General features: G+C 40.7%; 1 protein-coding gene across 3 annotated transcripts in view; it reads left to right on the forward strand.

Annotated features, from left to right (window-relative positions):
* The first annotated feature begins 449 nt into the window (after positions 1–449).
* LOC106588535 (ras/Rap GTPase-activating protein SynGAP) overlaps positions 450–14,501 on the forward strand; it is a 99,852-nt gene continuing 85,800 nt past the window's right edge. For 2 of the 3 annotated variants that reach the window (XM_014177665.2, XM_014177666.2), the window contains exon 1: positions 452–915. In XM_014177665.2, the coding sequence (XP_014033140.1) occupies positions 894–915 (22 nt within the window). In that variant the 5' untranslated portion in view covers positions 452–893. Of the gene's footprint in view, positions 916–14,501 lie in introns of all 3 variants that reach the window. The other variant, XM_014177664.2, reaches the window with a different exon arrangement.

Genomic DNA, 14,501 nt, shown 5'->3' on the forward strand with positions numbered 1-14,501 from the left:
TAAATATAAATGTATAGCACTTTGTGACATCTGCTGAATTTGATTGATTGATTGATTGTGAGCTTAGTTCAACTGTCATACCCCATCAGAACCCAAAATATGAGCTTGTTTTATAGTGTAGTAAACAAAGACAATATAGCCTCAAAACATGTTTAAAACTATACTTTTGATGTAATGTAAGGTACATCCACAGCTCTGTCTGCGAATTTGAGACTGGTTACATTTATCCAGCCCCATCTATAGGCTTTTTACTGAAACAGGGGCGGCAGATTCGCTTTGTTATTGTTTCAACTGCTGATTGCCGCTTTAAATTATGAAAAACTCAGAGAAAATAGAGCGAAAAATATTATTATAGTCTATATTGTAGTATCCTATAAATGGACACTATCCCGCCCACCTCCCGTGCACTATTTGTAAAGAGTGTGTGTGTGCAACGTGTATGAGCGTGCGCCTACGAGAACGCGGAAAAGAGTTTCATTCAATGGGACTAAATTCAATGGGCATAGACTTTGACCTTATGATAATTGGGCAGATAACGATTAAGATAGCCTATACGTGCAATTGGTAGCCTAATACATTGCACACGCAAGCGCTCAAACGCTCCACCTCTTCTTGCCTCCCTCTCCCACTCACTTCGGCTCGTGTGATATACCCATATTTCTATGTAGACAACAATTTACATGCATTTATATTTATGTCCTTTACTCTATCGTCGCAAATGGCCTCCAACGGAGATGGACTGAGTAATTTTTATACATTGCCGTTGTATTTTCTCAGTTAACGGTTCCTAGGCTTTGCCCAATCATTATGTAGCCGTTTTATTAATGGAATTTCTACTGACGAGATTGAAAGTGCTGAGAGCTTGCTCTGGGTGACTCCGATGTCTTTAGACCATGTCCTATGTCTCTTCGCAAGGTAAGATAGTCTGATATTTAACAGCTCTTACCATCTCCCTCCCTCTGGTTGCCTCATCACCCACAAAGAGTGAGGAAGTGGCACAGTGCAGGTTGTGAGATTGTGTCGGGCTGTATAATTTCATAAGGTATGAAATCGTGTTGCTTTGTCAACTGGACTATTGGATTTGCTGTTAACAGTGGTGGCCAAATGTTGTGTGTTTATGCACTGTATCTGAAGTGTTACTGTATGTTTTTTTAAAGGACGTCTTCTTGACTATTTCAGTTGACGGAAACACTGAATGCGAGACTAGTTGGTCCTGAAATACTCTGAGATGATTATACAGCATTAAAAGTGCTTGATGTTCTAATAGTGTGCATAGTTCAGTCACTATTCAATTATTGATACGACATTTATTTTTATTATCAATGCACAACATGACCCTTTCTACAGTGCACTTCTCATTTGTAGTGGGGAGGTGTTAGCCTCAGGGTATTGTACTAAAGCCTACGCCAGCCACTGCACTGCACACAGTGTATTTTTAGATTTCGAAATAGCCCAACGGTGAAGAGTTGTGGAATTGAGGTGAGAATATTTGGAGCAGGGGATCATGGGAGTTGGAGTATTACACCAATGAGTTGAGAGTCATGAGAGTTTGTGTTGTGCATAGCCCCAAAACATGAAATAATGTATTATTTCTTAAATATGAATATACACAGGATCAAGCTGATACAGGTTAGTGTTATAGCTTTGAAATGTGGAAGTCTCAATGTTGAACTGTTAATCGGAACTGTGTATCTGCCTTGCATTAATTTCATGTTGTAAATATATTGAGATCTTATTGTCACTAGACTAATTGGTTAATCACCCTATTAAGCAAATATATAATTTACAGACCTTGTAAATATAATTTTAAGTCTCATGCTAATACTGTGATGCAGCCAGGGGTTAACTACACTCACACGGACCGTGAATATACACTGAGGGTACAAAACATTATGAACACCTGCTCTTTCCATGCCATAGCCTGACCAGCTGAATCCAGATGAAAGCTATATGACCCCTTATTGATGTCACTTGTTAAATCCACTTCAATCAGTGTAGATGAAGGGGAGCAGACAGGTTAAATAAGTATTTTTAAGCCTTGAGACAATTGAGACATGGATTGTGCATGTGTGCCATTCAAATCAAATCAAAATCAAATGTATTTATATAGCCCTTCTTACATCAGCTGATATCTCAAAGTGCTGTACAGAAACCCAGCCTAAAACCCCAAACAGCAAGCAACGCAGGCGTAGAAGCACGGTGGCTAGGAAAAACTCCCTAGAAAGGCCAAAACCTAGGAAGAAACCTAGAGAGGAACCAGGCTATGAGGGGTGGCCAGTCCTCTTCTGGCTTATAACAGCACATGGCCAAGATGTTCAAATGTTCATAAATGACCAGCATGGTCAAATAATAATATTCACAGTTGTCGAGGGTGTAACAAGTCAGCACCTCAAGAGTAAATGTCAGTTGGCTTTTCATAGCCGATCATTGAGAGTATCTCTACCGCTCCTGCTGTCTCTAGAGAGTTGAAAACAGCAGGTCTGGGAAAGGTAGCACATCCGGTGAACAGGTCAGGGTTTCATAGCCGCAGGCAGAACAGTTGAAACTGGAGCAGCAGCACGGCCAGGTGGACTGGGGACAGCAAGGAGTCATCATGTCAGGTAGTCCTGAGGCATGGTCCTAGGGCTCAGGTCCTCTGAGAGAGAGAAAGAGAGAATTCGAGAGAGCATACTTAAATTCACACAGGACACCGGATAAGACAGGAGAAATACTCCAGATATAACAGACTGACCCTAGCACCCGACACATAAACTACTGCAGCATAAATACTGGAGGCTGAGACAGGAGGGGTCAGGAGACACTGTGGTCCCATCCGACGATACCCCCGGACAGGGCCAAACAGGAAGGATATAACCCTACCCACTTTGCCAAAGCACAGCCACCACACCACTAGAGGGACATCTTCAACCACCAACTTACCATCCTGAGACAAGGCCGAGTATAGCCCACAAAGATCTCCGCCACGGCACAACCCAAGGTGTGGCGCCAACCCAGACAGGAAGACCACATCAGTGACTCAACCCACTCAAGTGATGCACCCCTCCTAGGGACGGCATGAAAGAACACCAATAAGCCAGTGACTCAGCCCCTGTAATAGGGTTAGAGGCAGAGAATCCCAGTGGAGAGAGGGGAACCGGCCAGGCAGAGACAGCAAGGGCGGTTCATTGCTCCAGAGTCTGCATCTCTCACATGGGTAGGCAGACTATTCCATAAAAATTGAGCTCTATAGGAGAAAGCCCTGCCTCCAGCTGTTTGCTTAGAAATTCTAGGGACAATTAGGAGGCCTGCGTCTTGTGACCGTAGCGTACATGTAGGTATGTACGGCAGGACCAAATCGGAAAGATAGGTAGGAGCAAGCCCATGTAATGCTTTGTAGGTTAGCAGTAAAACCTTGAAATCAGCCCTTGCCTTAACAGGAAGCCAGTGTAGGGAGGCTAACACTGGAGTAATATGATCAAACTTTTTGGTTCTAGTCAGGATTCTAGCAGCCGTACTTAGCACTAACTGAAGTTTATTTAGTGCTTTATCCGGGTAGCCGGAAAGTAGAGCATTACAGTAGTCCAACCTAGAAGTAACAAAAGCATGGATTAATTTTTCTGCATCATTTGTGGACAGAAAGTTTCTGATTTTTGCAATGTTATGTAGATGGAAAAAAGCTGCCCTTGAGACAGTCTTGATATGTTCTTCAAAAGAGAGATCAGGGTCCAGAGTAACGCCGAGGTCCTTCACAGTTTTATTTGAGACGATTGTACAACCATCAAGATTAATTGTCAGATTTAACAGAAGATCTCTTTGTTTCTTGGGACCTAGAACAAGCATCTCTGTTTTGTCCGAGCTTAAAAGTAGAAAGTTTGCAGCCATCCACTTTCTTATGTTTGAAACACAGGCTTCTAGCGAGGGCAATTTTGGAGCTTCACCATGTTTCATTGAAATGTACAGTTGTGTCATCCGCATAGCAGTGACATTTAACATTATGTTTTCGAATGACATCCCCAAGAGGTAAAATATAAAGTGAAAACAATAGTGGTCCTAAAATGGAACCTTGAGGAACACTGAAATTTACAGTTGATTTGTCAGAGGACAAACCATTCACAGAGACAAACGGATATCTTTCCGACAGATAAGATCTAAACCAGGCCAGAACTTGTCCGTGTAGACCAATTTGGGTTTCCAATCTCTCCAAAAGAATGTGGTGATCGATGGTATCAAAAGCAGCACTAAGATCTAGGAGCACGAGGACAGATGCAGAGCCTTGGTCTGACATCCTTAAAAGGTAATTTACCATCTTCACAAGTGCAGTCTCAGTGCTATGATGGGGTCTAAAACCAGACTGAAGTGTTTCGTATACATTGTTTGTCTTCAGGAAGGCAGTGAGTTGCTGTGCAACAACTTTTTCTAAAAGTTTTGAGAGGAATGGAAGATTCGATATAGGCCGATTTTAGTTTTTTTATATTTTCTGGGTCAAGGTTTGGCTTTTTCAAGAGAGGCTTTTTTACTGCCACTTTTAGTGAGTTTGGTACACATCTGGTGGATAGAGAACCGTTTATTATGTTCAACATAGGAGGGGCCAAGCACAGGAAGCAGCTCTTTCAGTAGTTTAGTTGGAATAGGGTCCAGTATTCAGCTTGAAGGTTTAGAGGCCATGATTATTTTCATCATTGTGTCAAGAGATATAGTACTAAAACACTTGAGTGTCTCCCTTGATCCTAGTTCCTACACAAGGGAAACCAAGCACTCAAACCGGTGCGCCTGGCACCTGCTACAGTACCATACCCTGTTCAAAGGCACATAAATATTTTGTCTTGCCAATTCACCCTCTGAACAGGGTATAGTACTGTAGCAGGTGCCAGGCGCACCGGTTTGAGTGTGTCAAGAACTGCAACGCTGCTTGGTTTTCCTTGTGTATCAAGAAAGTTCCACCACCCAAAGGACATCCAGCCGACTTGACAAAACTGTGGGAAGCATTGATATTAAAGCACAATAAACATTTACCAACTTAGCTTTACTGAGAACGGAGAACATTTGTTATTTGTAAACTGAAAAATAATAGTTTTGTTTCCTTAACATTTCAAATAGCAAACATGCAACTTCACACAAATATGTTTTGACATTCTGTAGACATTCATCTGAATATATAACTATCTCAGTTTATCAACCGAATTGTCAAACATGTTCGATTTTTTTTTCTTCCCCCAAAACATTTTGACATTATCTGGATTTATAGATGACTGGAGACATTAACATTACTGTATGTGCTGTAACTCAATCAGTGAGCTTGTTTCTGTAATACACAGGTACTTCCTGACGAGTTTGCTAAGCTTTGAGAAGTTCACTTCGACCCTTAAAGTGTCTCATAAAGTGTATAAAAAAATATCATAATTATGTTATGTGTTTTTAGGGTTTTTGTTCTAAAACCACTCCTAACTCAGAGATGGGTGTTGAAATATGTTATGAAACTGTTTGACAGTTCAATAGGTGTTACATTTTGATTTTGGGTAACACTTTATTTGAAGGGTACCTAATATAAGGACATCTTAAAGCAGTGGTATTCAAACTTTTTCAGCGGTTACGCCATTTTTTCAGCAAGAGTTTCTGGGACCACATTTATTCCCCAATAATTTCTTGTGACCCCACCCCACCCCAAATCTAATGTGCCAACCTTAAAATCGTTAACCTTAGATGTTTACCTTTTTACAATAAATGAAAAGAAACCAATAAATATTGATTTTAAGTCTCGGGACGGAAATCCGTGCCAATGTATCCTCCAAACACTGCTTCGAGGGCATTTTCAATTTTATGCAACAGGTTACCAACATATTCAAACAATAATTGACATATTTCCATTAAAAACATTATTTGATGAATTTATTCATACTATTTCATCCTTCCACAAGATATAGCCCCAAAACAAATCTAGGGTTGCTACCCAAGCCAGCTGGTCATTCCTTCTATCGGTTCGGTTGCCAGTGACACGACCCAGTCGTTCAGTCTTTTTGATCTGTATCTATGGACGTGCCCCAGTCATTCGTGGCTGGCAACATTCTTGTCCCTTGCTTGCTAGCTTGCCACCTACGGCTAACTTACAGTTACGTCAAAAAGTGCAGCCAGAATAACAGCAAAGTAGCTGCATTTGAATTTGTTTAAGCTGTTTTCTAGTGACATTTATTTGGATGCATCCATAACAATGAGCTAATGAGGAGCGTTTTCGCCTGGTGTAGAAAATGTGCTCACTCGTCAGGACACTGTTGTTCAGAGGAGCTAGCCAACACAATCACTTCAAACTGAAGCTGGAAAGACTGCAAACTAGTTGCGCTTTGTTTCATTTTACCTTTTTTCAATTTACATTTCTTTGTTATGTGTATATATACATAAAAATGATGCCAGCTGATTCATGATTTCGACTGGCTGTGAAACGCTGCCTGTCTGTCTGTTTCGTCCTGACACATTCATTACTAAAGGACAGCTGGAGATCGAATTTGAATCTTGAAACAATGTTGCAAATGTTGGAGAGACAGACAGCAAAGTTTATACAAATCTCTGCTGTTGAAAACTAAATGTTAGTCTAAAAGAATGTGAGATAATGTCTAGATAATTTTTATAGTGGAGATCAAGTTTATAAATTGCTTGGCTGGGCTGGTGAGACAGTGGATTGTGCAGTCAGATGGAACAGAGTAAATAGGCATTTTAACATCATAGATTCAGCCGTTGGTGACTTGTGGATTATAATTTCTATTGGCTAGGTGGGACGTTAGCGTCCCACTCTATTCAACAACCAGTGGAATCGCGTGGCGCGAAATACAAATACCTCAAAAATGCAATAATTTCAATATTTCAAACATACGACTATTTTACACCATTTGAAAGATAAGAATCTCGTTAATCTAACCACATTGTCCGATTTCAAAAAGGCTTTACAGCGAAAGCAAAACATTAGATTATGTTAGGAGAGTACATAGACACAAATAACCACACAGCCATTTTTCAAGCAAGCATATATGTCACAAAAACCCAAAACACAGCTAAATGCAGCACTAACCTTTGATCTTCATCAGATGACACTCCTAGGACATTATGTTATACAATACATGCATGTTTTGTTCAATCAAGTTCATATTTATATCAAAAAACAGCTTTTTACATTAGCATGTGATGTTCAGAACTAGCATTCCCACCGAAAACTTCCGGTGAATTTACTAAATTACTCAAGATAAACGTTGAGAAAATACATAGCAATTATTTTAAGAATTATAGATACAGAACTCCTTTATGCAATCGCTATGTCAGATTTTAAAATAGCTTTTCGGCGAAAGCACATTTTGCAATATTCTGAGTACATAGCTCAGCCATCACAGGCTAGCTATTCAGACACCCGCCAACTTCGGGGCTCACTAAACTCAGAATTACTATTAGAAAAATTGTATTGCCTTTGCTGTTCTTCGTCAGAATGCATTCCCAGGACTGCTACTTCCACAAGAAATGTTGTTTTTGTTCCAAATAATCCATAGTTATGTGCAAATACCCCCGTTCTGTTCGTGCATTCAGTTCACTATCCAAAGGGTAATGCACGAGCGCATTTCCAGACAAAACAATTCAAAATGTTCCATTACCGTACTTAGAAGCATGTCAAACACTGTTTAAAATCAATTTTTCTCGTAAAATAGCGATAATATTCCAACCAGACAATACTGTATTCATTCAAAGAGGTAAAGAAAAAATGGCGAGGTCTCGTGAATGCGCATTTCCATTTCCAGGCAGAGCACTGACAAACTGAGTTACTATACTTTGCCCAGAGGCAGGAGACGCCACAATCCGCTTTCTGGCGGCTTTAGAGAGCCAATGGAAGCATTAGAAAGTGCAACATAACCCCACGGATACTGTAGTTTGGATAGACAAGCAAAAGGAGAACTACAAAATCACAGACAGGCCACTTCCTACTTGGAATCTTCTCAGGTTTTGCCTGCCATATGAGTTCTGTTATACTCACAGACAACATTCAAACAGTTTTAGAAACTTTAGAGTGTTTTCTATCCAAATCTACAAATAATATGCATATTCTCGTTTCTGGGCAAGAGTAGTAACCAGTTTAAATCGGGTACATTTTTTATCCGGCCGTGAAAATACTGCCCCCTAGCCCAGACAGGTTAAACTGGTTTCTCGAGCCCTGAATGCTGATTGGCTGACAGCCGTGGTATATCAGACCGTATACCACAGGTATGACCCACATTTGTTTTTACTGCTCTATTTACGTTGGTAACCAGATTTTAATAGCAATAAGGCACTTCGGGGGTTTGTGGTATATGGCCAATATACCACGGCTAAGGGCTGTTTTCAGGCACTCTGTGTTGTGTTGTGTTTAAGAACAGCCCTTAGCTGTGGTATATTGGCAATATACCATACCCCTTTGTGTCTTATTGCTTAAATAGACACCAGCTGGAATGCGGTTTTAACAAATTAGCATTCAGGATGAGACCTACCCGTTGTATAAACATGAATAGAGGATGCGTACAGGAAGCTGCGTTGGTTGGGCATTTTGGGGAGGGAATTTTGACTGTGGTCTCAGAGCCTCGTAGCTATGTCACAATGGGATGCCGGACTATCAACTCTCAGCATCTGTGGACTCTGAATTACTCTAAGACAATTAGTTACTCACCCTGTGAAACAAACCCAGTGTGTTCCATTTCAACTAGAGAGAAATGGAAATGTAGTTTTGGTCCTGTGAGATGCAGAATATAGTAATCTGTCCTCGATTCATAGATAGGCTGAAAGGAATGTAATAGCCCTTAGGAAATGCATCATCACTTCCCTGGCACACACCCCAACACACCCACCCATTTACTGATACAGCAGCATGCACACAAAAAGAAACAGTTTCATGCATACACTCAGAGTAAGTATAAGGTTGCCAGTGTAAATCCAGGGCTGACTGAAGGAATCTGGCAGGTGTGAGGCGGACGGATACTAGTGTTACTGAGTGAGTTCAGACATGGGTCCCCATCTAGGGGGACCACATTTAAAATACCCATCTGGAACAACAGTATGATTTTGTGGGACATTTGCAGGACAGTGTCGCCTATGCATACCAGTCATTTGATCTCAATCAGTTTCATGGGAATATGCATTTAGATCTTCTTGAATTACTGTTTAGTGAACAAATTAGAGCAGGATGTTAACAAACTATACCCTAGGCTTCAGCCTTCCAGTATTTTGTTTCAATCCAAGTACATTTTGCCTAGTGGCCGCATGAGAAAAAAAAACATCCTGTTGATGTAACAGTAATGTTATACTATGCTATTATATTTGTTTATGTTATGTAGAATACTAATTAATCATTATGTGATCTTCCAAGACACTGATTCAGCTTTGATCTAACTACTAAAAGAGCACCATTGTGAGAAGTGGCGGAGCGACACTCCGGTGTCCTCCAGCAGCACTACAATCCCTGCTCCCACTACACCAAACAAGCTAATTGAAGTGCACCTATCCTATTTCTTTGCCTCGCTCAAACTTTTGTGATGAAAATAAGACACCACATGTGTGAATGTTTTATCAAAATCTGGGAATTTTTGGCAAAGGAAACATTACTGGATGGTAAAACATTTAGGAAGGGTGACTTAAAAAAGGGGGATTGAGAGAAGTAGCATTATGTTGAATGAGCAACTATTGACAATGGAGAGACCCACAAGTTTGACAGATTTACCTTATTTCTTTCAGTCTAATACGGCTATTTACTTATGCCTACTTCTGTAGGTCTTCATCCAAAGCACGTTTTTTGTAAGTAGTTAGTCCTAACTGTCCTGTTGAAGTTTAACTGGAATTTAACCCAAAGGGATTTGAGAAATGTGATTAGTTGACAATAGGCCTATGACATTGGCTGACCTCTCATCTTGCGCTGCACAGAATATTGTGTTTAACATCACCAGTACCACACCCTTAAGATATATACAGTATCTTGTCATAAGCCAACATGACTCCAAGAGACAGGTTGGAATGTCTGACTCAAATATGGGACAAATCTACTTTTTTTCTCAATTAGTGGTGTTTGATTTTGTTGATCAAAAGTTGGACATGATTGTTTGGTTGAGGGAACAAAGGGACAAAATGCGTGGGAATGTCCCGCACAAACTGGGACATGTGGTTACCCTAGCCCCATATGGTGTGTTTTGTTGTTGATTGAGAGTGATATGTGGTATGCGTTGTAAATAAATATTTGTGTAATAAGCCATTAAACTCTAAAATACAAAAATAAGTTAGTTAATTATCATTACTGATACAAAAAAAATACTTTAAAAAAAGGACCGGGTCCCCTGTGTACCACAAGACTGTGAGTCAGCTGAACCAATGCCTAGGCATACACTTGTTGGGCTAATGTAAGTCTTTAGGTGCTAATGCAAGTCTTCTAAGAGCTCAGACACACCGGTAGGAATGTCAAACCTTTGCCTGCCGACAGTACTTAGCACCTTTGAACAGTGTCGGCAGTCAATCTCTTTTGTGTTCACATAGCAAAGACCTTGAAGTCGCCAGCCACTCAGCCTTGTTAAAATACTCCAAACCAGAAGGTGGAAGTAGCGTTGTTTGGCAATGCATGGCCGTGTGTGTTGCTTTATGGTCTAGTCAATGCTAGCTAGCTAGCTAACTAGCTCCGCTGATGTTGATATAGTTCTAGAAATCCCTTGTTGATATTAGCCAAATAGCCACAGCTATATAACTAGCTAGCAAGATGACAAATAAACAATTTAATACAGCGCATAGATACATGTTTAATTAGCTGGCTAACATTAGTGTAGCCCAGGCCCTCTACTACTACCAATTAATGCCAGGGAAGATGGCACAAACGTGGCAGTTAAATTGGGCAGAGCATGAGTTCATTCTGTTTCCACCAATAGCAAGCGTTAGGGGACTGGTCTGGTTTTGAAGTTAGAGCAGGCAACTGTGTGTTTCTGAGATTACTTTCATCCCCGGTGAATGGCGGACAGCCGTGACTGTTTGCTGGACTGTAAATAACGAGTGTGTGTAGAGTATAAACTGTGTGAGTGGCTAAGAAGAGTTGATCATCAAGTGACGAGACCAGATAACGACATCTATACCAGCAATTCTAGAGTTACTGTGTGTTCAGAGTAGCTATTGGGTGTCAGAGTAGTTTTGGTCTCGTGACGAAACGTCATCTGGCTTGCCCTCTGTTTCCTACCACTGCACTGAATTCGGACCGCTCTTGCATGCATTTGTTACTCCCGCTCCCAGAACTCACACACACCCACACACAGACACAGAGAAGCACAAGGACTGCACTTGCTCTTGTTCATCTAAGCCCGTTGAGGGACGAAGCCCTGCAACGTAATAAGATAATTGTTACATTTCAGAGCTCTGAATAATAATGAGGGGTACTCCAGGTTTTTAAAGGTTGCAACCAGGTTATACTTTATTGAATGTTTATATTTTTTCTGATTTTGGATTACTGAGTTAACTATGAGTAAATGAATTGTAGTTCTCGTGCATGATGCCATACTGATTGGTTTTGTTTCTGAATTGTATTGCACCATACTATTTGGGTTTATTCTGCGTTATATGCCTTACATTTGATTCCAGTCTAAAGAGTTATATTTCTGTATATTACTGAATTAAGCCCAAAGGTAATTTGTACTGTAAAAATATAATACATTTTCCAAATACAAAATATGACAATTGCCTTCCTTTGGTTATTTTTGAGTATATGGTCACCCCTATTTTACATCCTCAAAGCTCAGTTACTGTAGGGGCACAGTAGGGGGGTTACATTAGCTAAATAATTAGCATGATTCGCTAGCTAAGTAAAGTAAAGACACTGCATTTGCTCTCGGCAGGCAGCTGCTTCATGGGAAGCCATTGTGATTTAATTATAATGTTACTAGCTACAGTGGCCATATAGCTGGCTTGGTAAAGCATTTAGTGGTCTGCATTGTGCTGCGCTTACTACCACATCCGTTTCATATGAAGTCTGTGTGACTGCCTTGCTCAGTTAGCAAGCTAACGTTAGCCAGCTAGCTAGCTAACTAATACGCCAAGAAAACTTGCTCAAGAAAAAAAGATGTAGGCCCTATTATGTAGCTCTATTGTTTTAGTTAGAACAATTCTGATGAAAAGTAGGTGGATTCGACTGGAAAAAGTGCACTATTTTTTTCATTTTTCTTGTCACTCCTGTCGGTTCTCCACATGTAGGTTTGTGCCTTCTGATTGGCTCAAAGTCAAGTTGTCGGCCACTGCCGAGTATTGTGATTGTACAAGTAGAAACAACAAGTTCGTCGTTACCATGTCAGTGCAGAGGAGGTACGTATTTTGTCATAGATTTTCAAGCCGATTTAAATAACAACTGTAACTAAGCCATTCAGGAACATTCAATATCATCTTGGTAAGCAACTCCAGCAAATATTTGGCCTTGGTTTTAGGTTATTGTCTTGCTGAAAGGTTAACGTGTCTCCCAGTGTCTGTTGGAAAGCAGACTGAACCCGATTTTCCTCTGGGATGCTTAGCTCTATTCTATGATGCTTAGCTCTATTCCATAAATGTTTATCCTAGAAAACACTCTAGTCCTTGAATATGACAAGCATACCCATAACATGATGCAGCCACTGCCATGCTTGAAAATATGAAGAGTGGTACTCAGTGATGTATTGTGTTGGATTTGCCCCAAACATAATGCTGTCAAGATTGTTTGTAGAGAAGGACCAAGGCGCAGCGTGAGTATCGTTCCACATCTTTATTAATATGTGAAACTTTGCAAGACACAATAAACTATAAACAAAATAACAAACCGTGACGACAGAGGTGCAACATGCACTAACTCAAAATAAGATCCCACAAACAACAGGTGGGAAAAAGCTGCCTAAATATGATCCCCAATCAGAGACAACGATAGACAGCTGCCTCTGATTGGGATCCATATCAGGCCAACATAGAAATATAACATCTAGATTACCCACCCTAGTCACACCCTGACCTAACCAAAAATAGAGAATAAAAAGATCTCTAAGGTCAGGGCGTGACAAATGCTTTGTATTCAGGACTTAAAGTTAATTTCTTTGCCACATTTGTGCAGTATTACTTTAGTGCCCTATTGCAAAACAATGTTTTATTCTGTACAGGCTTCCTTCTTTTCACTCTGTCATTTAGGTTAGTATTGTGGAGTAGCTATAGTACAATTTTGTTGATCCATCCTCAGTTTTCTCCTATCACAGCCATTAAACTCTAACTATTTTAAAGTCACCATTTATCACGACTCAGGATATGACCCAGATGCAGACACAGGAGGCGGATAGTACAGTTCTCAATAATTTATTATAACACGGGACAAAGGGCAGGTCGAGGACAGGCAGAGGTTCGTAATCAGGTCAGAGTCAGGCAGGAACAGGACAGCAGGCAGGCTCGGGGTCTGGGCCGGCAGAATGGTCAGAACCAGGAAAACTAGGAAACAAACACTTGAGAAACAGGAAAACAGGAAAGCACGCTGGTAAGACCTGACAAGACGAACTGGCAACAGACAAACAGAGAACACAGGTATAAATGCTCAGGGGATAATGGGGAAGATGGGCGACACCTGGAAGGGGGTGGAGACAAGCACAAAGACAGGTGTAACACCATTGGCCACTTGCAGGGGCATGTATTCATGGATGCCAAGGGAAGCCAGGCTTCCCCCCCAAAAATGACCAAGAAAAAATGAATAAAACATACAAAATCATTTGTCTTTTGTCTCTCGGTGATTCATAAATGTCCTTCAATAAAATAATAGCCAATCAGCGTTGAGCTGGTCCTGGCACACAAAAAAAATGACATTTTAAGGGAAGCCAGTTTCGATTTGGCTTCAGACCAATCAAATCACATTAGAAGCCAAATGTCATTGACAGAACTTGAATTGTTGCATCCTGTTGTGTCATTGTCCTCCGGTGGTTAACTAGCTAAAATCGGGTGTCTAGCTTTCCTAAATTAGCCATTGATGGAGATAGGGATTTGGACTTGTGGTTTTACTTAATTCTCCGTACATGCCAATGATTATAACGGCGATTCTGATCCAACCATGAATTCATACATTGTGCCCCTGGGCTGAGAGGATGGAAATTCAACATGTAGCTAGATGTAGTTACGTTAGGCTAATGTTAACTAGCTGGCCTGGCGCATTGTTGCCCATGAAAGGAATTTAGGCTAGCGAGCCAGCATTTTAGCCAGGAAGCCTAGGACAATAAAAACTAAATGTGTGTATGACAGTCATAGACCGTTTAGGCAACATGAGATGAAGATGGCATTGGTGTTCCTCTACAAGTAGGATGAGTCAACATGTTTTTCTACTTGCGCGCACACACACACACACAAAAAAATCAGTACCATGGACAGCTATCATATTTAGCTTATAGTGATTGGACTAAATCGTTTTTGGTATCTTTTAGTTGTCACTGCATTAGACTAAGCATACGTGATTAGATTATGTTGAAACATTGCTGGAATAGTGGAGGCATCGCCTGTTTTCTTTGCAAATG

This window comes from Salmo salar, chromosome ssa27 (genome assembly GCF_905237065.1).
Source record: "Salmo salar chromosome ssa27, Ssal_v3.1, whole genome shotgun sequence".
Taxonomy (NCBI): domain Eukaryota; kingdom Metazoa; phylum Chordata; class Actinopteri; order Salmoniformes; family Salmonidae; genus Salmo; species Salmo salar.